We start from the raw sequence: 24,127 nt of genomic DNA on the forward strand, positions 1-24,127 counted from the left end.
TTCCTTTCTACAGAGTGGGCATAAACTTCTTTCTCCTTCCAGTGCAAACTGTGCAGCACATTCAACACATGCGCATAAATGTTTGCAAGGAAAATATACAACACTTTTTTCTCTTTCCAAACAGACGACACATCTCTCGGTCTCCTCCGTACTCAACAAAGAAAAAATGAATCCAAATAGTTTGAGTGTTGCATTCTGACATGGGAGTAGTGTAATCTTCCACACTGTTTCAACACAGCGTAGCAGTATCGGTTCCAATTGCTTTGAATACCTTTGCAGTACTTCTTGCCTTTTACTGTAGCTTTCGTACAATAGTATCACAATACAAACAATGACTCCACAGCCAAACATTAATTCAGCGGTTTTAAGGAACGCCGACAAGTTTGAATCAGCTACGGTATCAGCACTTGAAGTGTATCGACCACTTTGTAATTCAAACACGAAACTCTTTAGTACACGATCAATAATCATGCAAAAAGCGCTGAAAATATGGGTAAGAAGTAGAACTACCACATAGAAAATCGTTAGTAGCAGGTAGCAAAATAATTTCAAAACATTTAACGCAAGGCCATATGATTTCCAGGCTGTCGTTAAACCTACGCTAAACATACACAAACCTAAGAAAACATCACCATACCGCACTGGTGTTAGTATCTGAGAACTAAAGACAGCTACTGTGAAGAAAATACAGCTTACTGTAATACTTTTAATACAGGAAGTCAGAAATACCACGGTTCTTGAAGTGAAGGAACCAGTAGGCTCCAGCTTTGAGTAATTACGAAATTCTGTAGCGAACAAAAACACATCAACACTGGTAGATGCTACCATAGCCAAGTACAGTATGCCTGTCATATTTCTGGGCAACTTCATGTTAGTTTTGCTTCAGCGTACAATAGACGGTTCTGAAAGTTTTTGAATATGTGGCAGACAGTGTTTATAGTACTGAAAATGTTGTGTATCCTACATTAATTGGTCTTTATAGAAATTGATATCAAGATCGGTGAAATGTAAACTTTGGCCGGTGGTCTACGTCTGTTAATAGCAGCTTCCAAGTTAAGAGTCATGCACGATCTACTTCCGTTTCTAAGTGAATCTCAGTGTCCCCTGTCGCTAATTATTTCTTTGGAAGAAGCTGTAGTATGACTCCTCGCTATGAATACAAAAAAATAATAGAATGAAAAGAAGACAATTTTTTCAATGCATTAATTGAATGTTTATTCAGATGTTTTTCTTTTTCGTTTTAACAGGTCTGGAACCCTCGCTATGGCAAAATGTGCTATAATGTACAATGCTATAGCTTTACAAGTTACAATCAATTTATTATGTGTAAAAGAACCAAGTTACTACAAACTTGCCAGTGCAACAGACCAATGCATTACATATGTGAGGCATTGACCATTGCGTATAAAGTTAAAATAGTAACTATATAAATTCTGTTTCGACTGAGCCATTTTGCGTTGAAAAATTGCATAATATTTTAAGAATACGCCACATTAGTTACTCCAGTCATACTTTAAAATGTTGTTTGAGGACATGCATATAGTAAAGTATATCATGTCTGTATATATCAATACATACAAAATAGCCTTGAACTGTATAGCTGTCCAAGAACGTTGACAAAATGTAAGACACAAATACTAAAATTCACAGGCTGCTTCTCGGTATCATTCCTTGGAAAAAAATAAATAAAAAATGTCAACAGTGAGTTGTTTTGTCTTTATCACACTCGTTGCGATCCATGTCATTATTAAGCACCATGAAGTACCATAGTAACCAGTTCTGTGATGGTTTGATATGTAAGGAAAAAATTGCCCGCCATTTTGGAAATTCTAATAGCTAGTGCCGTATTTTCAGGGCAGTGGAGCATGCATTCACATGTGTAATATAAAATAACGTAACATAACATGTGGATTATCAGGATAACTACAGTATAGTACCTTAGCATTCTAAAAATATCAAACGAGGTAATGTTCAAGTTAAAATGTAAACAGTACTTACAATTAATGAAGATTCAATGTTAATTAGTGCACGGTATGATTGCAATCGCATCCTGTAATTAATGTATACACATTATAGTTATATACTGCACTATAGGCCTATACTGATTCATACATACGACTATACATACTAGATAATATCTGAGCTATATAGGGGGAAATCCAAATTCCTTCATGCTATTGCCTTAGTTCACACCGGACTGTAATCGTGCAAATATTTACACATGATTCAGGCTAGGTCATGCATCAATGATTTTATTCGAACGTTTCTATTCAAAAATTTAGTTTGCACAACTTTATAGATGAGCAGTTATACTGTACGTAGGTTACTTAGGATATATCACAAGAACTTGCTCCAGTAAAGAATAAGCCTTAAAGCAAACTTTTCAACAATTTACACAATCTGGCAACCGTATAGGCCAATGTGCTACGCAAAGACAAAGACAAGTAGTATAGTAAAGAAGTTTAACCCCTGATCGACCTGGCGAGAGGTCTTGCGGTATGGCGGGCCATCAGTCTCAAATCATGGGAGATCGTCTTATACCGATTTAAATCGACATATACCAGTTTCCTTCGACTTATATCAGTTTCCAGCAGCTGAAATTGACTTCTAACGATTTAAATCGATGATATGTAGAATGAAACTGGTATATGTCGATTTAAATCGGTAGACGTACACATGTAGTCTCATTTTACCTTGAAAGCACGAACAGAAAACAAAGAGAAAGCAAAAGGATTCAGGTCCTATAGTGACGAACTCACAGATTTTAAAATTACAGCTCCCAGATACCACTAAGATATCTCCCAAACGAAAAAGACAGTGTGTACAGGGTACTTTCTAAGGGTAATGTCAGTTCATAACGATCTCTGGCATTGTAAGCCAGAGATGATAGTAACTGTTGTCTTTGTATTCCCTTTTACAGGAACTATAAACAGAAGCAAAAGGAAGTATCGCTCGAACGAGCCAACTTTGAGTGATGAATGCCTTCAGGTTAGAGGAGTGCCTATAAAAGTCTCATGGAGCTTTTGAAGTCCTTGACTATTTCATCATGTCTAGCAATATTAGTATCACCTTATATAAATAGTCCATACAAAATGCATGATAATTTTTGACATAATTTGTGGTTGAAGCAAGGCTGTGATATGGCACTGTTGACCTACTTACAGTTTTTTTTTCTCTACTGTCATAAACAAGATTCGTTGATCAGAATGAACGGAAATTTCGCTTTGGTAAGTTCGAACAATGATCGAACTTCTGACCAAAGACTTCCCTCCACTTTGTACTTTTGTGGAAAAACAAATACTTTTCTTACAGTTTACGTCTTAATGTTTTATGTAATATGAACGAGAAATAGAGTGGCAACCACTGTCTTTTTAGTGGGTGAAGAACAGTTTGTCTGGCTATTTTAAAGCCAAAATGCCCTCTCATGTGTCATATATGATTGCCTGTTGTATAACATGCATGTTTCTACGAAACTAGTTATGATTGAAAATATTCCCAGTAAAAAGGCCCCTGTCTCGATACCATCAGGCTCCATCGGCTGATTACTAGCAACCCCGTGTACAGTTTTAGGAGGGTGAATTTGAAAGGGCACTGGAAGAGCTTTGACTCTTTGCAGTGGCAGGGCTTGTACTATATATATATATATATATATATATATATATATATATATATATATATATATATATATATACCAATTTAAATTGGTATTTGTCAATATAAATCGGCATATGTCAACCAAAATATACAAATACCGATTTAAATTGACTTATACCATTTTAAATGGATATACCATTGATTTGCCCAAGAACATATTTGATATAAAGTTTCAGGAATGATTGTCAAACTTTTCTGTATTCAAGATATACCAAGTTCAGGTTCAAAAAAACGTGTAACCTTCAAGTTATGTGCTTGTTATGTTCACCGGAATTTGGTTAGACTTTGGTAACTGCGGAGCTTTCAATCATTCTCGAAATCGTTGATATGATGTTAATCGATGTTGTGTATATATTTAAACTGATATATGCCGATTTCAAGACCTACTTTATTGGATCCAATTAAAGAACGATATAGCTAGGAAAGTTTTGTGATTACGTAATCGACGGTCGTAACTCGACCTCGGGCTCTACAGTGAAGGATCCTAAAATTGCAAATTTTGTAACTTAGCCCACAAAAGTCACACAATGGGTGATAAAATTAGGTAAAAACTTACACATTTTTCAATGAAAACTAACAGTTTACATTAGCTTTGTTCAATTCAAATTTTATTTCAATGCATTAAAAGGCCACTAACTTGCTAATTATTTAGTAATATCGATTGCTACCCAATTCATGACTTGTCAGAAGAAGTAAAGAAAACTCAACACCGAACATTAAAGAAACAATGAAATCTGGAATTTAAGAAATATATAACATAGAACTTCTTTGCTAACCATAACATATGTCATATAGTAAATCATACTGTAAGAATGAAAGCACTACTACGTTAAAATGTTGTCAATCATTCTTTATAGACTCACGTCTCCGGATTGTCATTGTTGTCGGAAAAGTAAGATTCACACCATTTCATAGCTACCATATCACGATCAAGTTTGTATTGTGGTGATTATAGGGTGCTTCTATTTACACCCGTTCATGCTCTAATAGGATAACTCGAACACAATTTTCGATTTATTAACATAATGCATGTTACAGGTCTTAGATAATAAACCACTCAATGTTGACATAAATCTAGGTTGCTTTAACGAAATATTCTTTTATGCATACACAATTCAAATATTAGAATAATATATATGTAGGTTGCTTTGTTTTAATGAAGATTTTTTACTGCTTACACCAGTCAACTCATTACAGTGTTAAACACTTTTATAGAAGTCATAAAAATGATTAACTGCTTCAAAAACAACAACAGAAAAAACAATAACGGCGGATATACTTGATAACGTTATACTATATATGCAAAAAAAAAAAAAACATACACACGATCCTATTGAATATTTGTTATGCTTACACTATTCAACCCAGAATAACAGAACTGTTATGTAAAGAATGCAATAAAACATCTGATGACATAGGTATAAACCATAACCACGACTTTGTCGTATTTGTAAAAAACAAACAAATTTCACCTTGTGTAAGTGTGTTACACACCACAAAAGAAAATCAATTCATGTATTCAAACATTATCTGTAACTAAAAGGCATTCTTAACAATGAAATACCATTTACTCCGAATAAATCAAATCAGTAAGAACTTGTTTGCAATGTAAGGGTGTAGTATATACACATAATGAAAACAGTTTTGTAGGTCCTTTCTACTGCCTCATAAACGTTTACCGTGGGGTGGAAGTGTACGAAAAGGTTTAGTCATTGAAATCATTCAAAGTAGACATTGACAACATTAACAGTTAAATTTAAACGATGTGAAATCTCCATTAGATGGCAATTGTTTGAGAGAATAAAAATAACTTAACGAAACTCCTTGAACGGTATCCGTCCAAAATGAAGCCAATACGGTAACTTATTGGATTATGCTGACAAAGTCGAAACCGATAGGTCTTTCGGATATGCCAAAGAAATAATAAGTGATAAAGTAATATAAATCTTCCTGTATAATCGAGTGTAATACTTTATATGTTCATACATTTGTCCTATAGCAAAACAACTTTGCGGTTACGATATCAAAATGTGCTGTACTATTTTCATGGAATTATCAAATATTGAATTTGTGGTGGAAAACCTGCATTAATTGTATTATACATTATTATTTTACAACATAATGGAAATTCGAATAATCCAGGATTCGGATAATCCAATTGTTTCACTACTCTGTCCATTTAATACGCTCAGTTTAAGACGGACGTATGAATTGAACAAACGTTATGTATAAACTGCCACAGAACTGTCTATTTCGTTTCTACAGAGTGGACATAAACGTATATCTCTTTGCCGTGCTAACTGTGCATCACATTCAGCACATACGCATAAATGTTTGCAAGGAAAATATACAATACTTTTTTCACTTACAAAACAGATGACACATTTCTCGGTCTTCTCCGTATTCAACAAAGATAAAATGAATGTAACTTGTTTGAGTATTGCATTCTGACATGGGAGTGGTATAAACTTCAACACTGTTTTAACACAGCGTAGCAGTTTCGGTTTTAATTGCTTTGAATACCTTTCCAGGTGTGTTAATACTTCTGTCTTTTTACTGTAGCTTTTGTATAATAGTAGCATAATACCAACAACCATTCCCAGACCAAACAGTATTTCAGCGGTTTTAAGGCACATCGACAAGTTTGAATGTCCAGCTACGGTATCAGCCCTTGACTTGTATCGACCACTTTGTAATTCAGGCACGATACTCTTTAGTACACGATCGATAGTCATGCTAAAAACGATGAAAATACGAGTAATAAGTAAAACTACCACATAGAAAATCGATAATAGCAGGAAGAAAACTAATTTCAAAACATTTAATACAAGACCATGTAATTTCCAGGATGTCGGTAAACCTACACTAAACATACAAAAACCTAAGAAAACATCATAATACCGATATGGTATTAGCATCTGAGAACTAAAGACAGCTACTGTGAAGAAAATACAGCTAAGCGCAATACTTCTAAAACAGGAAATCAGAAATACCACGGTTCTTGAAAAGAAGGAAACAGTAGGCTCCAGCATTGAGTACTCAAGAAATTCTATAACAAACAAAAACACATCAACACTGGTAGATGCTACCATAGCCAAGTACAGTATGCCTGTCATTTTTCCGGACAGCTCCATGTTAGCTTTGCGTCAGCGTACAATAGATGGTTCTGAAAGTTTTTGAATATGTGGTAGATGGTGTTTATAGTACTGAAAATGTTGTATCCTACATTAATAGGTCTTTATAGATATTGATATCAAGATCGGTGAAATGGTCTACGTCTGTCAATAGCAGCTTCCAAGTTAAGAGTCACGGTCTACTTCCGTTTCTAAGAGAATCTCAGTGTCCCCTGTCGCTAATTATTTCTTTGGAAGAAGCTGTATTATGATTCCTCGCTATGAATACAAAACAAAATAATATTATAAAAAGAAGACAATTTTTTTCAATGCATTATTGAATTTTCATTCAGATGTTTTTCTTTTTCGTTTTAACAGGTCTGGAACCCTCCCTATGGCAACATATGCTAATATACAATGTTATAGCCCTACATGCAAGCTACAATCAATTTATTTTGCGTTGAAAAATTGCATAATATTTTAAGAACATGCTGCATAGTTACTACAGTCATACTTTAAAATGTTGTTTGAGGACATGCATATAGTTAAGTATATCATGTCTGTATATCAATACATACAAAATAGCCTTGAACTGTATAGTCCAAGAACGTTGACAAAATGTAAGACACAAATACTAAAATTCACAGGCTGCTTCTCGGTATTATTCCTTAGAAAAAAGAAAGAAAAAAAAACGTCAACAGTGAGTTGTTTTGTCTTTGTCACACTCGTTGCGATCCATATCATTATTAAGCACCATAGTAGCCAGTTCTGTGATGGTTTGATATGTGAATATATAATTGCCCGCCATATTGGAAATTCCAATAGCTATAGTGCCGTATTTTCAGAGCAGTGGAGCATGCATTCATATGTGTACTTACCATAGCATAAAATAACGTAACATAACATAACATGTGGATAATCAGGATAACTACAGTATAGTACCTTAGCATTCTGAAAATATCAAACGAGGTAATTTTCAAGTTATAATGTACAGTACTTACAATTAATGAAGATTCAATGTTAAGTGCACGGTATGCTTGCAATCGCATCCTGCAATGTATACACATTATGCTATACTGCACTATAGGCATATACTGATTCATACATATACGACTATACGTACTAGATAATATCTGAGCTATATATAGATTAGGGGGGAAATCCAAATTCCGTCATGCTATTGCCTTAGTTCACACCGGACTGTAATCGTACAAATATTAACACATGATTCAGGCTAGGTCATGCATCAATGATTTTATTCGAACGTTTCTATTCAAAATTTTAGTTTGCACAACTTTATAGATGTACAGTTATACTGTATGTAGGGTACTTAGGATATATCACAAGAACTTGCTCCAGTAAAGAATAAGCCTTAAAGCAAACTTTTCAACAATTTACACAATCTGGCAACCGTTTAGGCCTATGTGTTACGCACAGACTTACACCCACCTAAGTAGTAGTAAAGAAGTTTAACCCCTGATCGACCTCGCGAGAGGTCCTGCGGGGATAAGATTTGTTATCAAGGAAAAGACAACGTATTTTTTTTGTGGATCAGTTGTCAGTGCATAATACATTGAATTTAAACACTGTCTGTTACAGTGAAAGTCATACACACAGCATTTCCGTACGGAGAACAAAAAACAACCACACATCTATAAGACAGATCTAATTGTCATGACCAACTTTCACAAACTGCTACGACAAACTCTCATTTCATTTGGGAGATATCACAGATTTAGTGTTTCTTCACAGCATCATCGGAACACATGTGTTTCAGTTTATATTTGTCTTTGTTTATTACAAGGTTTCTTATCTGTAATGGAACATTTTTGCAAATATTGGACCTCAGTCTTTATATGACCTAATGTTGGCATCGGATTTCAGGCATCAACATTGTAGTCTCATTCTACCTTGAAAGCACGAACAGAAAACAAAGAGAAATTAAAAGGATTCAGGTCCTATAGTGACGAACTCACAGATTTTCAAAATTACTGCTCCCAGATACCACTATAAGATATCTCCCAAACGAAAAATGACAGTGTGTACAGGCTGTCTAAGGGTACTGTAAGTTCACAACGATCTCTGTAATTGTAAGCCAAAGATGATGGTTGTCTTTGTGTCCCCTTTTAAAGGAACTCTAAACAGAAGCAAAAGGTAGTGTCGCTTGAAGGAGCCAACTTTGAGTGAAGAATGCCTTCAGGTTAAAGGAGTGCCTATAAAAGTCTTTTGAAGCTTTTGAAGTTCTTGACTATTTCATCATATCTAGCGATATTAGTATCACCTTATATAAATAGTCCATACAAAAGGAATGATGATTTTCGGCATAATTTGTGATTGAAGCAAGGCTGTGATATGGCACTGTTGACCTACTCACCGCTTTCTTTCTACTGTCACAAACAAGATTCGTTGATCAGAATGAACGAAAATTTCGCTTTGGTAAGTTTGAACGATGATCTAGTACGTTTAAACTACCGTTATGTAAAATCCTTCCCATGTAAGCGGTCAGTCCCCAAACGAGCAAGTTAATGAGCTCAGAGAGCAGTTTTCTTGTAGCCCCGCCCATAGGCGTACGAGGCGGGGGGGGGGGCAGGGGGCAGACTGCCCCCAAAATTTCTAGAGGACAAGATATTCGGGCATAAGTCCTGAAAAATTCGGGCAGCCTAAGAGGAGAAAAAAATATATATATAAATATGTAGTAGCTTGCCCGAATCTTTTTCATATTTTTGCCCGAAAATTCCGTGGAGAGTGTTCTGTGTTATTTTTTTTGTGACATTAATATTAATATAGGCCTAATGATTTTCTTTATTTAGCATCATGATGCCCAAATATTTCCGTGTGACACCACCGTAAGCGCAGCTCATCTGGGCTACCACGCTTTTTGCACTATCGCCCAAAATTATTAACAGGGAACGCCGCTCACAATCGTGGTGACAAGCATGCATGGAGATTAGCAGTCCTCTGAAGTGAAAAAACCGCAGTAAATATTTTTTTTTTCTAACTAGTCAACTGTATACCTGGACATCCCAGACATGAGTGTAGGCCCCTATATAAGAAACATTTTCTTTTTCATGGATGGTGGGGGGGGGGGGGGAGTGCCTACAAGCCTAAAAGTACAGGTTTATCATATTCTTTGTTATTTTTTATACTTTTTTGTGAGACAAATTGCAGTCTCACCCGACACAGCGAAATTTTCCCGCCTACGTGTCGTTGAACAATGTATGTTTTTTCTGGGGGTAGCTGAGTACTGTGTTAAAATAATAAATACCGTAACTAAATAGGAGTTAAAAAATATACTGTCCTAGTTTTCCCCCGTCAAAGTGATGTTACCATTTTTTCTTCTTCTAATTTACCAAAATTTTGGGGAAGTGTAAATTTCAAAACGTGAGATTATAAAATAAAGAATGTTTAGATGCAACTTGCAAGGCCTCAGAAGTGCCATTTCCGGCAATCTGAGAGGCATATTTTGCCAAAAAAAATACTTGTGCGTTACGCGCCAACCGACGGTGGCGCTCCGCTTAGATAGTGTCACGGGAAATTTCGGGCACAAAAATTTCTGCCCCCCAAACCGAAATGGTCCCGTACGCCTATGGCCCCGCCCCTGAAATTTGGTCAGACGTATGAAATTTCTCGAAACTGCTTGAGACCTACCCCTCTGGTTTAAAAGTGTGAATAATGCCCCAAAAAACGTTATTTTTTTGCCACCATAACGCGGTAAGTTTAATCCCAATACATTTATATTTCGTAATAAAGCAGCAAAAATATATATTTTTGGGGTTAACTTTCTGATAAACCTCCAAAGTTGGCGCCTTTTTTCATGGCTCCAAAAACGTGCCGTTAAATTCGCCGTGAACTTGACTTCATTACAAGAGAAAAATGCACATTTTTAGGAAAATTGGCTAGATTCGACTATGCTCTTTTCATTAATACTAAATTTGCGATTGGAAATGCACTAGTCTTGTAAATAATTAATACGGCAAAACACAGCGTTATACAGATGTTAGGACTTTGTATTGGCTCTGCGTGTATATGGTGTACATTGCTTTAGTCGTTGAAACGCCCATGTCAAACTATTGTGTACACACCTCTTACTTTATAGTCATTATATTACTATAGCCCTGAAATATAGGTGCAGAAAATGCTCATCTTCTTTCAACTCATGATACAAGCTCCGGAAGATGAGTGTAGCCTAGGAAAATATTACCCACACCAACCACGGCAAAATACAACCCTTTTTCCGTGGTAAACTGTGGTACAATACCACAATTTGACTGGGGTATTTTGGTCCTATTTGGATGCGGTTTACCAGAGTTTTACCATAGTACCATACCACAATTTACCATGGCATGAAGGGGCACTGGCAGGGCTCTGACTCTTTGCAGTGGCAGGGCTTGTACTTGAAAGAGCACCAGCATGGGTCCATCTTCATGAGAGTCTCTAAATGAAATTATTGCTGGTGATAAATGCAAACCAGTGTTGAGTGTCTGATTTCAGCGAGTAGTACTAAAAGTAAGCGATTGTAACGATTAGGCTTTGCTTGCATGTATTGTTATGTGTGGATACTGGATCATGTACCCAAATCGATTGGCAGTATTTCATGATCTCCATGCGTCCTTATGACACTATCCCCACAGAAAAGTCATTTCGCGCAATACGTACCAACGTACGCGTGGAACGGGACAGTCACCACTTTACTTGTAACCTGTATTCGTGTGCGTATATATTAGCCGTGAACTTGACTTCGTTTCAGGATGATTTGAAGAGAAATGGATATTAATTTGTGGAAAAGGAGTTTTTTCAGCGAAAATACCCGTTTTCAATATTGGAAATGATGATATTCATGCAACAAAAAAAAAAAAAACATTTACTAAAACTATTATAACTGAATGTGGTTAATTCAGTTACGTTCGGAAATTATGGCCGAAATTCCCTTTCCACTTCCTTTTTGTGACTTTTCTAAATAATGATTGGATTAAACACCTTTCCTTCATCAAATTCAACTATTATCAGACATATACATTGGTTAATGACTGAGAAATTGACTTTTGAAATTGACAAGTTTTACCTAATTAAATATTAATAAGGAGTGACGTCAAGAAACCCCGTGCATATTCTATAAGAAAAGAAAGCACTTTTCGCATCGCTTGTGACTGACTGTGTAGCCGCTTCACACCACATTGCCTGTTGCCTTATCGTTAAGGTAACTCTACTCTGGAGCAAACATATAGGTTCATATTTCATTGAAACATTTCATGGTGTCTGGCATATGAAGTCTCATACCAGAAGTGTTAGAAATACATAGATATACCCAGTTGGTTGAGTCTACAAACAGACCTTCTCTTAGATTACAGATATGCCAAATACTTTTGACTTTGACCTAGAAACAAATCGTTTCGTTTTGTTACATTCCTTCCATAGTAATATCAACACCGTACTTATTTGCTATGAAACAGTTAAGATGTCGAACTGTTGTACGTTTCACTCATAACAAAATTGTTGCGAGACGCTACAAATTTTCAAGTTACCATAATAATAGCTAGGACTACTGTAGTATGATGCTATTGTAGAATAGCGCCATCAATTAAGTAGATGGACACTCTCAAAATTGCGTCTTGAGTAGTCATTCAGAAAAAGGACAACAAAGTGTCAGAAAACGGAGCACTATAAAACCACCGCCACCTTTAAGCCTTCAAGGCAATCTATCAGATTTTTTTAAAAGAAGTAAGCAAAGGTTTCAGCTATATATGGCAGCTTCCGAGCTCAATAAGAAACCGCAAAAACATCAATGCGCTGTGCTACTTCACGTGCGTTCACTTTCACTGCAACAGAAAGCACTGCATTAGTTGGTGACGTAGGCTTATTACAAAAGCTTGAGGAATACTATATAAACAAAGACACAGTAGCGTAGCCAAGAAGGGTATGAATGTTTGTATTGATGATCATGCTCTTCATTCCGCAGCGGATTGTGGTCCTTTAACTGACAGTAAGAGAATTTATACAGCACCACCGCACAGCTAACCTACCCGTCCCAAACAGACAAACACATAGCCTACACCTTCCTGTCCCGATTTATGAACAACGAAAGTAAATAATATAATCATCATCACTGAAATTGATTAATTTGATTTTTCCTCTAAATATCTCATTTTCTTAAGCCTGTATACAGGCAAAATCATAAGGTTATAACCTTATGATTTTCCTAATTCTAGACCAAAATCATGGACATTTTGACATTCAATGCTTGCGATTCTTTGTTAAAATTGTTGAAATAGGCCTACGTCCCTAGTTTAAATGAAACAGGTATTTTGGCTATAACTTACATAAAAAACGTTATTGTTAAATCTTATAGAACTACGTTGTTAACTGTTATCGAATTCTGTTGAATCCGCCTTCAGATACATCGATGTATCAAATTGAGAGAAAAAAATCGGATATTCGAATTGTATCGTACGTATTTTTACAGATGTATTATAACGATACTACTGCTAAATTATTGCATGATCATCAGCATCGTTCAACGATAATTTGATAAATTCTTTATAAGCAAAATTTGTTATCGAAAATTTATGGCATGATCAAATCATGTAAGCAGAAATTGTAATATAGAAGATTTATGGCATGTTTTGGCAGCAGGGGGAGGCTTAGTTATACCTGCAGCGCATTCCCCTTTCCCATATAGAATGATAATGGTGTTTGCATATAATAGTGAATGCTGAAAGTATAACCCATCGTTAGCAATGCATAGCTTTGTATGTGTTCTCGCCTTGTTGGCTAAGATCATGTGTATAGTATATATTCCCTTTCCAAAGCACTCGGGATGCATATTTCACGTAATAACGTTTTGATCTCAGTCTTAGTCCTGATGCATCAGTTATACGTTACAACTTTCTGCGTATACGTATAAAGTTGTAACTATTACCTTTACGTTTTTACGTTTACTATTTACGATGACAGGCGGGACCATAGTTGAAGTGTGGCTTACGTTAGCATGCTGCAAAAGTATTTTTTTTTTTTTTTTGACATTGACATCATTTATTTCCATCATCAATTAAATACAAGAATGTTGAGCGTAACATTTATAAGCTCACAGAAAGCACAATACAATATAGAGACAACATTCGTTGAATGGATATATATGTAGATAAATCAAGATTTAATGGAAATGGAGAAAAAAAATTATCTATACGCAGCTCTTTCTTCTGTTTCGTTGCAGAAATAAACAGTGATGGCAGAAAGATCAGATTACTCTATTTTTTGGAACAACAGTATCTCATTATTGTGTATATACTAACTATAATTCAATTTCAGGCACTAAAAGGGGTATTTGCAAATTCTGGAACGTCTGATAGGCCTATACCTCATCGGTTGCATGAATTTCCTTCTCACTGTCGTCAGGAATATCATCGAGTCCATATATGAAACAGAATCCACAGTTTATATGGCGGTGACGTCAGATAAACTGTTTGTACCTCTTTGACATGATATCCTTCATGTTTCGTAGACTATATCTGGAGGCACAGATAAACGGAGAATCGAGTCTAACCAATAAAAAAAAAATGAAGAAGAATATTTCATGCGTTCGTAATTCATTTATTAGCAACTTTGACGTATAGTACTTTTTAAAGAAAAGTCAGCTGCCAGGAAAGAACCTGGGCACGAAAAACCCAACAACCGAACGAACAGATACAACACATGATCGTAGCCAATAGGCCGAGAAGCTTGGACGTGAAGTGTCAATCCTGTACAAGTCAATGCTGAATGATTAAACATATAGTATAACCAATATTCGTTCATGTAATCCAGTAACCGTAATAAGAATAGAGAAAAACAGGGTAAGTTATAAGTTATGATGATTAAAGAGGTTTCGTTGGTCATAGTGATACACAACACGGTTGGCTAGGTAGTGGTCGTTTAAAGGGCTAGTGGCATTTTGGTCCAACATTCAGTCAATTAAACTGATCAAATAGCAGATTCTTCCAGAGAATACCCGAGACTATTTACAAACGACTTTTACATGTTTAGATCCAAGTCACCATCACCAAACAAATAACCCATGCAGCATACGCTCCCGACAAAAGTTTCAACTCGACGTTCCCTTCATGGCTGCCACCAACTTATTGGATGTCAGTTATTCTGTAATTGTTGAAAATAGATATTAAAAAAGAAAATTAAACCAAACATATTTCGAATTAAGTATACCAAAACGAAAGTTGCACTTCACAATGACAAATATTTCCACAGTAGTCCTACATGTGTTTACTCTGAACATTTCATAGCTTCAAGCTAAAATATTCATCATCTAAAACCAGGGAGGTGCATGTTGGAGATGGAGAAACAACGCTGTCTCCATAACAACCCCCTATTGCCCCACCACCACCTACCCTCAGTATAGGTATACTTGAAAGTTAGTTAATGATTTAAAAGTCGTTGATTGACTGGTGTATTCATTGGGCCCCTTGAAACTAAGTATGAAAACTTTCCCCACTTAAGTAATGATAAATGTTTTGACAGAAAATTTTGACATTTTCAGGTTTAGAAAATGCTGAGACAATGACACGGTATAAACAATACTTTGATGAGATGTGCTGAGCAGACAAGTTTTACACTTAATATTATAGACGCTGACGTTGGGCCATTTGACATTAAAGACATGTGGAGGTATAGCCAATATACATACCAGATTCAGTTGGAACTGCAGACTATTCCGACGTCTTCATGGTGACCACAGTTGTGGGGAACCGCGCTCCTGGGGCAGTCGTGTAAAGTTGCCTCAGTGCCAATACATTGTACATTATCGAACCAAATCTTCCCGGTACCGATCGGGAATGAATGGCTATCAGCCGTCACCACAGATGAATATCCCAATTGTTTACAGACTACCAGCGCATCTGTCTCATCCCAGTGGTCGTCACATACCGTACCCCATCGTCTGTTGTGGAAGACTTCGATACGTCCTTCATTTTTCGACGAACCACCGACTAGTCGAACTGAGAGGTTTAATATATAGAGATTCAATACAAATTATATATACCATTTCTCGTCATTGCAAAACATTTATAGACTCGATGTACCTGTTGGGCTGACGAAATTCGGAGAACAAACTTCCGAAGTATAGATTTAATGTTTCTTATCCTAAATGCACTTTGACAAGGTGCACGGGTTTATTGGAGAAATGCAATCGAAATAAAGACATTTATTTTCTGTTGCCCTTATGGCGCGACGAACGGTTTACCGTAAAAATCACTGCGACCCTCCATGTCAGCGTGTTCATAACACAAATGTGAACCAAATAATCTACACATGCGGCCTGATCAAGAGTTTAACGCAGTCCTATAGTCGTATCGTTTTTTGTTTTGTTTTTGTTTTGTTTTGTTTTTGTACCCAATTCCACGGAGGAAACGTCTTAAAGCACATGTTTATTCATTGCAATGGAAGGAAATGACACTATACGTATAGTACTTACGGGTTTGTTGAGAGCAAGCGACTCCAATATCCTCAAAATGACCACAGTTAGTTTCACCTACTGGTCTCTTGGGACACTCTCTGAGACTTGACTCACTGCCAGTACATTCTACATCATCGTACCAAATGTCCTCGGAGGCGCTCGTGACGTGTGTATGTGAAGGGAAAACGGTCTCATAGGATTGAAATCCCAGTTCTTTACAGACGACAAACGCATTGTTGTAACCCCATAAGTCGTCACAAACAGTACCCCATTCTCCATTTTCAAAAACTTCAAGAAGCCCGTCAGAAGAGGAACCACCGACGAGTCGAACTATAAACAGAACAACAGAGAAATTAAGGACAGTAAGATTGATATCGGTTTCCGTTGTGTTGTTATAATGTATTAAAAAAACACATCTTGTCAGAAATGAACGATATGTTTCAATAATTGTAACACGATAGCAAGTTTTGCGACAACATTAATATTTGGACTAAGTAATTGGTAATTGTTTGCCTGTAGGAATTACAGTACGACAAATAATTTTAATGATTTGTGTTATTTATTACCGATGGAAACATGGATAGATATTGCTTCATTTTAGTTTTGGTCAAATATATTCATGACTCGAGATATGTTGTTGTCTTTGATCTAGCTAACAGTAACGTTTGAGGGCATGTACTCATTGAGCACGGATCGTCATTAGATTTTCACATTGTTCCAGAAAAATTATCAGCATGTCAGTAAAAGCATCATTTAGCTAGTTAAACGTTAGCACTCAATATGTCAATATTATAACAGTAACATATTATATATCAATAACATATATATTATCAGAAATAACATCAACATGGTACGACATTGATATAAACGATACACTTAAACAACGATAGGTCGGAAAAATAATATCAGCATATATCTCTCTCATTGTAAAAACATAATAATAATAATCTGTAGGAAGAAACATTTTTCTCTGAAGTAAAATAAAATCACGAACTTTTCATAAACTTCCCACGCCACTCAAGTTAAAACAAGAACTATAATTGTTACTTGTGAGATTGGGGTGATACCAAAATTGTCACCTTTAAACTGTCGAACGTTTTGTTGACATGATGGTGGCACAGATTGGGGGTGAGGTGGGGATGGGGAGGGGGGGTGATCACGGTCATCTGAACGACCTTATAAAAAGATTAATGACCTGTTCATTTGCGTTATTGGGATCATACAACCTAACCGTGTACTTACCTGACTGACCTTTAGATCTACAGTACACCAGTGCAAAGATGACGGCAAAAAGACTCAATGATCCGCGAGCCATGATTCTCACTGCTATACGGAACTGTTTTGAAAAATTCAAGGAATTTGGTTGTTAGGCACGGATTCGAATTTGAGTTTGACTCAAGGATTGTAAGTCGCCATGCTCAAAAACGCGATCTACACAGGCCTTTATTGGGTGGCCTTTACCCAAATATAGCCATGACTATGACAGAAACCTGTGCAAATGTCATATTGCTGTCATTACTTACATTTAAACATAGCCATTGCTTTATATAAAGCCAAAACCGACGAACATGACAATAAAAACGCTACAAACTTGTTTCTCGTATGGGCAAGACAGTCCTTCTTGCCTGACTCAACCCGTAGGCATATATATGAAGGGGCGGGAGAGGGGTAAGCTGGTGATATATATGATGACCATGGGGGTCATCCACTGCATCCCGGGCCCGGGGCCAATTGGACTCCCGGGAAAATATAAGATAGGACAAATTAATGTGGTCTTATTTTCATAACACAAAAATTCAAAAAATAAAAATTGGAGCCAGGACATGTTTGTTCTCTGTCCGCCCGGAATCATAAACGCCCACTGGGAATTGGACCGTATGCTTCTCCTGTAATCTGTGAAGTTCCGAAATCATTTGGCTGAATCACTTAAATTAGCAAGAATAGTATGTATCAGACAATCCAAATGATCAACTGTAAGTTTTAAAATATCATCTTGGAGAATCTACAAATAATACGCAGAAATAGCTTATAAATAACAAATTTGTTTTGAAAAGTGTCCAAACGCCAACGGTTTGCTGCGCCCCCCCCCTCGCCTCCCCCACGCCCACATATATACAATAGGTTTTTACAATTTCCTATGTGCCTGCACGGTCATGACCATTTTCCTGCGGAAGTAATACAGATCAATGTCTCCTGCCAAGTAAGAACCAATCAGTATACGTCGTGTTTACCAGCCGATTTCAGTCAAATAACATATCATTTGGCAGAAACACTTATTTCAGGAAAAGCATGAAGAAAGGTTCAGTATTGCGTATAACTTAAGTTATTAAAACCACGGTACTTTTACAGATACTTAATGTACTTGTTTGTGCGGGAATAAAGCAGCTAATATTCTGATTTTGTTACTGTTTCAGTGTCCGACACTAACATCCCATGAAAATATATGTCCACAGAGAGCTAGAGTCGGTGAATTCAAAAGAATGGCTTTGACCCTCGTTCCCACATCCCCCCTCCCACCCCAACCCTACCCCTAGGTCCAGTGAAATTGCAGAGTAATACTCCCCTTTCTAAAAAGTTAGTTTGCGGATTTTGTCACTTAAAACAACAATAATCTGAATTGGTGATGCATGATGAATAAAGTGTTCCACCTGGTCATTATGCGGAGGTGCTTGTTATAGTGCCACATAAGCACTTAAATTGTTATTGGTCATTATGTGCCGATAACTTTGTATTCACGCATAATGACTTAGGTTTACATGATTTTGTTTCTGCATTTTTGTCGGTTTTGGCGTTCCATAGCTATGTCACGAATACATTTGTAAATATAAAGAGAACGTTGCCTGCTCTCTTTCTCTTCTGTTCATTTTCGAAACTTTACTCTTTCCAGTCATTGCAGTTGGTCTGACAAAGAAAGACAGGCGTTACAGCCGGTGTCGAAATCGAGATATAAGGCTCTCCCCGCTACCACCCAACCCCTCAAAATGTTTCATGCACGTCCCTGGATCCAATCTCTTTGTGTAATCCGATGATTATGTCATATAATATTTTCTTAATAAAAGATAAATGAATACGTGATGATACATTGCCAGCAAGTAATTCGATTACTCTCTCTCTCTCTCTTTATATATATATATATCTATTTATATATAAAAGAGAACTTGTAAAAGAATATACAATATATCCGGCCGTGACCTCTTAAATTCAATCTCTTGTGAAGAAGACTCTGTTGATGTCAGACTTTGTTGATGTCAAAGACCTGAGTTTCAGGTTCATCAGGCTCTGTCACTTTTACTGTGGGAAGGGGGGGGGGCGGCGAATAACCGCTTGTCTGTTCGACTTCTTCACATAAGGACATCAACAAAAATATCGCCGTGCGGTACGAAGTGGTACATATTCTCCATAACTAAATGCCCATATAAACGTTTTATCTGTTAACAGAAAGGCTTTATTTTTGGAACTATTTTACTCACAACACTAAAAAAAAATCAGCCTAAGGAATTGTCCAATTCTGAGACGACAGGGTTATTCCAATGTTGAGATCTAATTATATCCCCCATATAGTGAAATGAATAATAGCTCATTCCATTTATTATATACTACAAACAAAGTACTCTTACAGCAAAATGTTTACCAGTATTTAGCCAAATTGGCATCTGCATGTTTCACATAGCTATGTTATGTGGGACTTTCTCAAGTTCTCGAAGTTGGTTGTGCAGAATCCGGACTCAGAGTGGGTCTCAGTTGCAGCAAAGGACTCGGATTCGGGACAGTCAGTGCTAGAGGACCCGAATAGGGGCCAATACGCCCAGGTGCAGCCTGTGCGGCTGCGCCGGAGGCACCTCCCCGAACGCGGATTTGTGAACAACCTCAAAAGTGTCTCATTCTATATGCTAGAAGTGGTGAAAAGTACCCCTTTTCACTTTCTGTGTGATGAAAAAATATCTCTTCTTATTTAAAAAGTGATCTAATGTTGAGAAACGAAGAAAGTTGTTATTGGAAAATGTGTCTTTTCGTTTGAAAAAAAAAAAAATTGAAAAAAAGGTTTTGCTGTTTGCTTCCCCATTTCCCACTTGCCACATTTCCAAATATTCAACTATTAAAGTTATTAAATATCTTCAAAGTACCTTTTTGAAGACATGTATTTATGATGGTGTAAAACCAAAATAAAAACCATTTTTATATACAAAACGTCATTATTCGAAAATGTAATTTTTATATTAATTGTCAGGAAGAAAATGGCGATTTACGGATGTCTACCATTTGGCAGTTTCATGGCTATATATATTATCAAATTTATTATTATCAGCTATTATTTTTAAATTCTGACATGTTTTTGTTATTGTATCAAGTTAGTACTGACCTCTATATAAATATACTAAACTTGCAAAAAGGTCCTCTTCACTGAGATTTGTAACCAAGACCGCGTGCAAACTGGGCAAGTTTTTTCGGATTCCTACCGTTGGGAAGATGGTGCATCTCGTCAAATTGGGAAATTTTCAAAAATACATACACCTCATTAATGTTTCAGAATGCACCATATCACGTTCACTGTTGGTTTTTCTTATCAATTTGAGCAGCCTAAAAAAGTTAAGTAACATGTGAGAAAACATTCGACTTGGTTTTACCCATTATGACTATACAAGTAACTTTTTTTTTAAAGTTAACAATCAAAAATTTTGTTTTTTATTTCTATATTATTTACTGCATTTTGGTTAATTAACGTAAAATGTTATTTTTTTACATTTTATTTTGATAATGTCTTATCAAGCCTTTCCGGTAAACCAGTTCACACTCATATATAATCTCATTAATGTTATAGAATGTATCATTTCACGTTTATTTTTTTGTTCCTTAGCGAGAAAGCCCAAATCCCCCTCATGAGTTGGCTTCAACGGCACCACGGCCACATCAATCCTTGAATCCGCCTCAGAAACGTACGGATGAATTTGAATCCAGTTATTTCACTGTAATGTTTTATCAATATTTCTTTTAAAGTCTCAATGTATGTTTGCTGATGAATTTCGGAAAAACAAACTTCCGAAGCAGATTCAATGTTTCTTATTCTAAATGCACTCTGACCAGGTGGGGTTAACGCAAAAGCTGTCGCAATCTAAGGAAAGAAATTTATTTTCTGTTGCCCTTATGGCGCGAACGATTTACCGTAAAATCACTGCGACCGCCCATATCAGCATGATCATTACGCGTATGTAACCTATACATATACTCGTATCGTCCACTTTTTTTTTTACCCAATTTCACGGAGGAAACGTATGAAAACAACTTTTTATTCCTGGCAATGGAAGGAAATGACGCAATTTCGCAAGCTACATCGGTAAGATTGAAAGAAAGATACTATTCAAATATGGACCTAACAGAGGCTAGCACACAGGCCTAACGGTCGCAAACAAAACAGAGAGATTTGATCGGCGCATGATCTGTTGGGCTGGGCTTGCAAATTTTGATTGAATCTTGTAGAATCTATACTGAGTCGTTAAAAAATCTGACGAATTTTATTCAGCTCAAAGTGTTTAACGACTTACAGATAACTCAATAAAAATAATGATTATTAATATGAAAATTGCATAGAACGGTGCTATTTTCACTGAGCTTTTAGGGAAGTAACCTAAATTTTTGCAAACACACACATTGAGACTTTAATCATTTCCAAAGGTTAGATTGGTAAAAGTTTGGCCTCCGATACACCAAAAGAGAGAGAGAGACTAGGTCAAGCAAAAGGACAACCGAAAAGTTAAAAAAAATGTCACCTTCCTAACCTTACATATCAACTTCCCAAGTCAAATATACAATATTCTGGGGGGAAATTATGCACAGTCGAGAAATTATTTCTTTCGCGAAATTAGGGATGACTAAGTATATATAATTCCGGTTGTAGTGTTCCTTCATTATTAATAATTCAACAGCTAAGATAAAACATATAATGCTATCGCGTACAAATTTAAAATCTCCTATAATGTCATAAGACCCAAATGAAATTGTCCTCTTTCAGTTGATTTTTTATATTTATATTTAGAGGTGAACATGATAATGTCTTCATTAATGTTTGACATTACTGTATAAATACATAAATAGTATGTTGCACTTACCTGTTGACAATGTTCAAGAGAAGCTAAATATATCTTCAGTCTTTATGAGTTGAAGTCTTGTTTGTAACATCGGATATCTTCTGGAAGTCTTCAAAGTGTTACGTTCTTTTAGAACAATGTGTCGTGCGCACGATGTGACGATGTGTATGCTACAATGACACTATACACCCATATATATACAGTCGTCTTACGGCCAGTCATGTGATTACCAGCATAGCGATAACGGGAAGTGCCGTTTCCGGCCATCTAGAGGGTTTGTAAATCTCAAAATTTTCTTGTACGCTTCGCGCCAACTCATGGTGGCGCTACGCTTAGATAGTCAACAGAGCCGTATATAGAGAGAGTTTGGCCAACCATGTAACCGATTTGGATTGGTCGAGAGGGAAAACGCCCACACAGGGTGGTAAAATAGGTCCACTTGAAAACTTTATAGCAGACGACACGCATACTCACAGTGTATAAACTATCGTTTGTGTACACGCAAAAAGTACGAAATTATGAAAGAAATGGTGCTGGGGATGCTGCAATCGGTCAGAACATGGATATTGTTGTTTGATTATCCGACTGACCATAAAAGAAGAGGAATTTTTGGAATTAGAAAGAACAAGATGGAGATCTAATGAAAAAAGTCTGTGTAGCCTAGGCCCATACTAGCCATAGGCCCTAGTGTAATACGAGTAATGCACAAGCAATGCGAGAAGTTTACGTTCAGACTGGTTTCTGTAATTACATGCATGGCTATTCTCTCTCGTTTTACGATCCACAAATTCGATTTCATTATGCCAGCTCTCCTAATCATAGGCATGGCAGTTTCAGTCGCACATATAGTTATCCTAATGGCCGTGGCTATTCTTACGACGAGTCGTAACAATTATTTATAAACTAGTCTTACGACAAAGGCAAATTCAAGCGCAGTAAAGTAAATAAAGCAACTGCGCATGTAGTAGGGGTAACCCTAAACATAACCCTAAACCTCAATCCTAACCCTAACCCTAACCGGAAATTATTGTTTCTCCTCGTCGTAAAAATAGTACTCCTGGTCATGAAAATAGCAACTGCGCATGCGTAGTCGGTAATTATTGTTACGACTAGTCGTAACAATAGCCACTTTGTATCCTAATTCCTAGTTATTGTATGCCTAGGCTATGCCTAGCCTAAAAAAGTATCACTTTTAGTTTAATGTAAAGGGTGGGCTAGCCTCTAGGCATCACGTATAGCCCTAATCCTTAGTTAAGCCCGAAGCATAAGTTAAGCCTGGGCTTAGTTAGACCTGGACCATTCTTGCTATTACTACAACTGTTATAGCACATTACATAATATGGCACAGTATAAGGCCCAATTAAACTAGGTCTAAGAAAACAAAGTAGCCTAGGCCTAAACTAGTTAGGCTAGGTCTATACTCATTGGCAACTTGTGGGTTGTGTACACATACAAACCTAATTACACATACAGGCCTAATTATATAGACCCTTTTAGTATGTCATAAACAAGTGCCCAAATGGTTAAATGATCTTGGTTTGTGTTAATTGTCAGCATTGGCCTAGCCTTTTTAGGCTAACATGAATTCAGCCTAATTTTTTCTTCTTCAAAAGTATAGCCTAGGCCTTGGTTTAATTTGGATGCAGTCAACTATCATTTATCAAAGTTGCATCAGTACCTCCTTATTCCCTTAATTGACACCCACATTGACGATTGAAGTTAAAAACCTTTTTAAATTATCTTTAGACAGTAAATTTTAACTCCCTGAATTTCAGGACTTTTTTTACAAATCAAAGGTGACATGTGCTCTGAAGAAAAACTCCTAACATAAAAAG

General features: G+C 36.5%; 1 protein-coding gene across 1 annotated transcript; it reads right to left on the reverse strand.

The window, feature by feature from the left end:
- Positions 1-14,333: 14,333 nt before the first annotated feature.
- LOC139964040 (neurotrypsin-like) lies at positions 14,334-22,474 on the reverse strand. The gene is made up of 5 exons (XM_071965360.1): positions 22,314-22,474; positions 17,452-17,545; positions 16,228-16,539; positions 15,442-15,751; positions 14,334-14,897 (listed from the first exon to the last, which is right to left on the reverse strand). The coding sequence occupies exons 2-4, from the start codon at positions 17,522-17,524 to the stop codon at positions 15,447-15,449; spliced, it is 690 nt and encodes a 229-aa protein (XP_071821461.1). The 5' UTR covers positions 17,525-17,545; positions 22,314-22,474; the 3' UTR covers positions 14,334-14,897; positions 15,442-15,446.
- Positions 22,475-24,127: the final 1,653 nt, after the last annotated feature.

This window comes from Apostichopus japonicus, chromosome 22, assembly GCF_037975245.1.
Source record: "Apostichopus japonicus isolate 1M-3 chromosome 22, ASM3797524v1, whole genome shotgun sequence".
Taxonomy (NCBI): Eukaryota; Metazoa; Echinodermata; class Holothuroidea; order Aspidochirotida; family Stichopodidae; genus Apostichopus; species Apostichopus japonicus.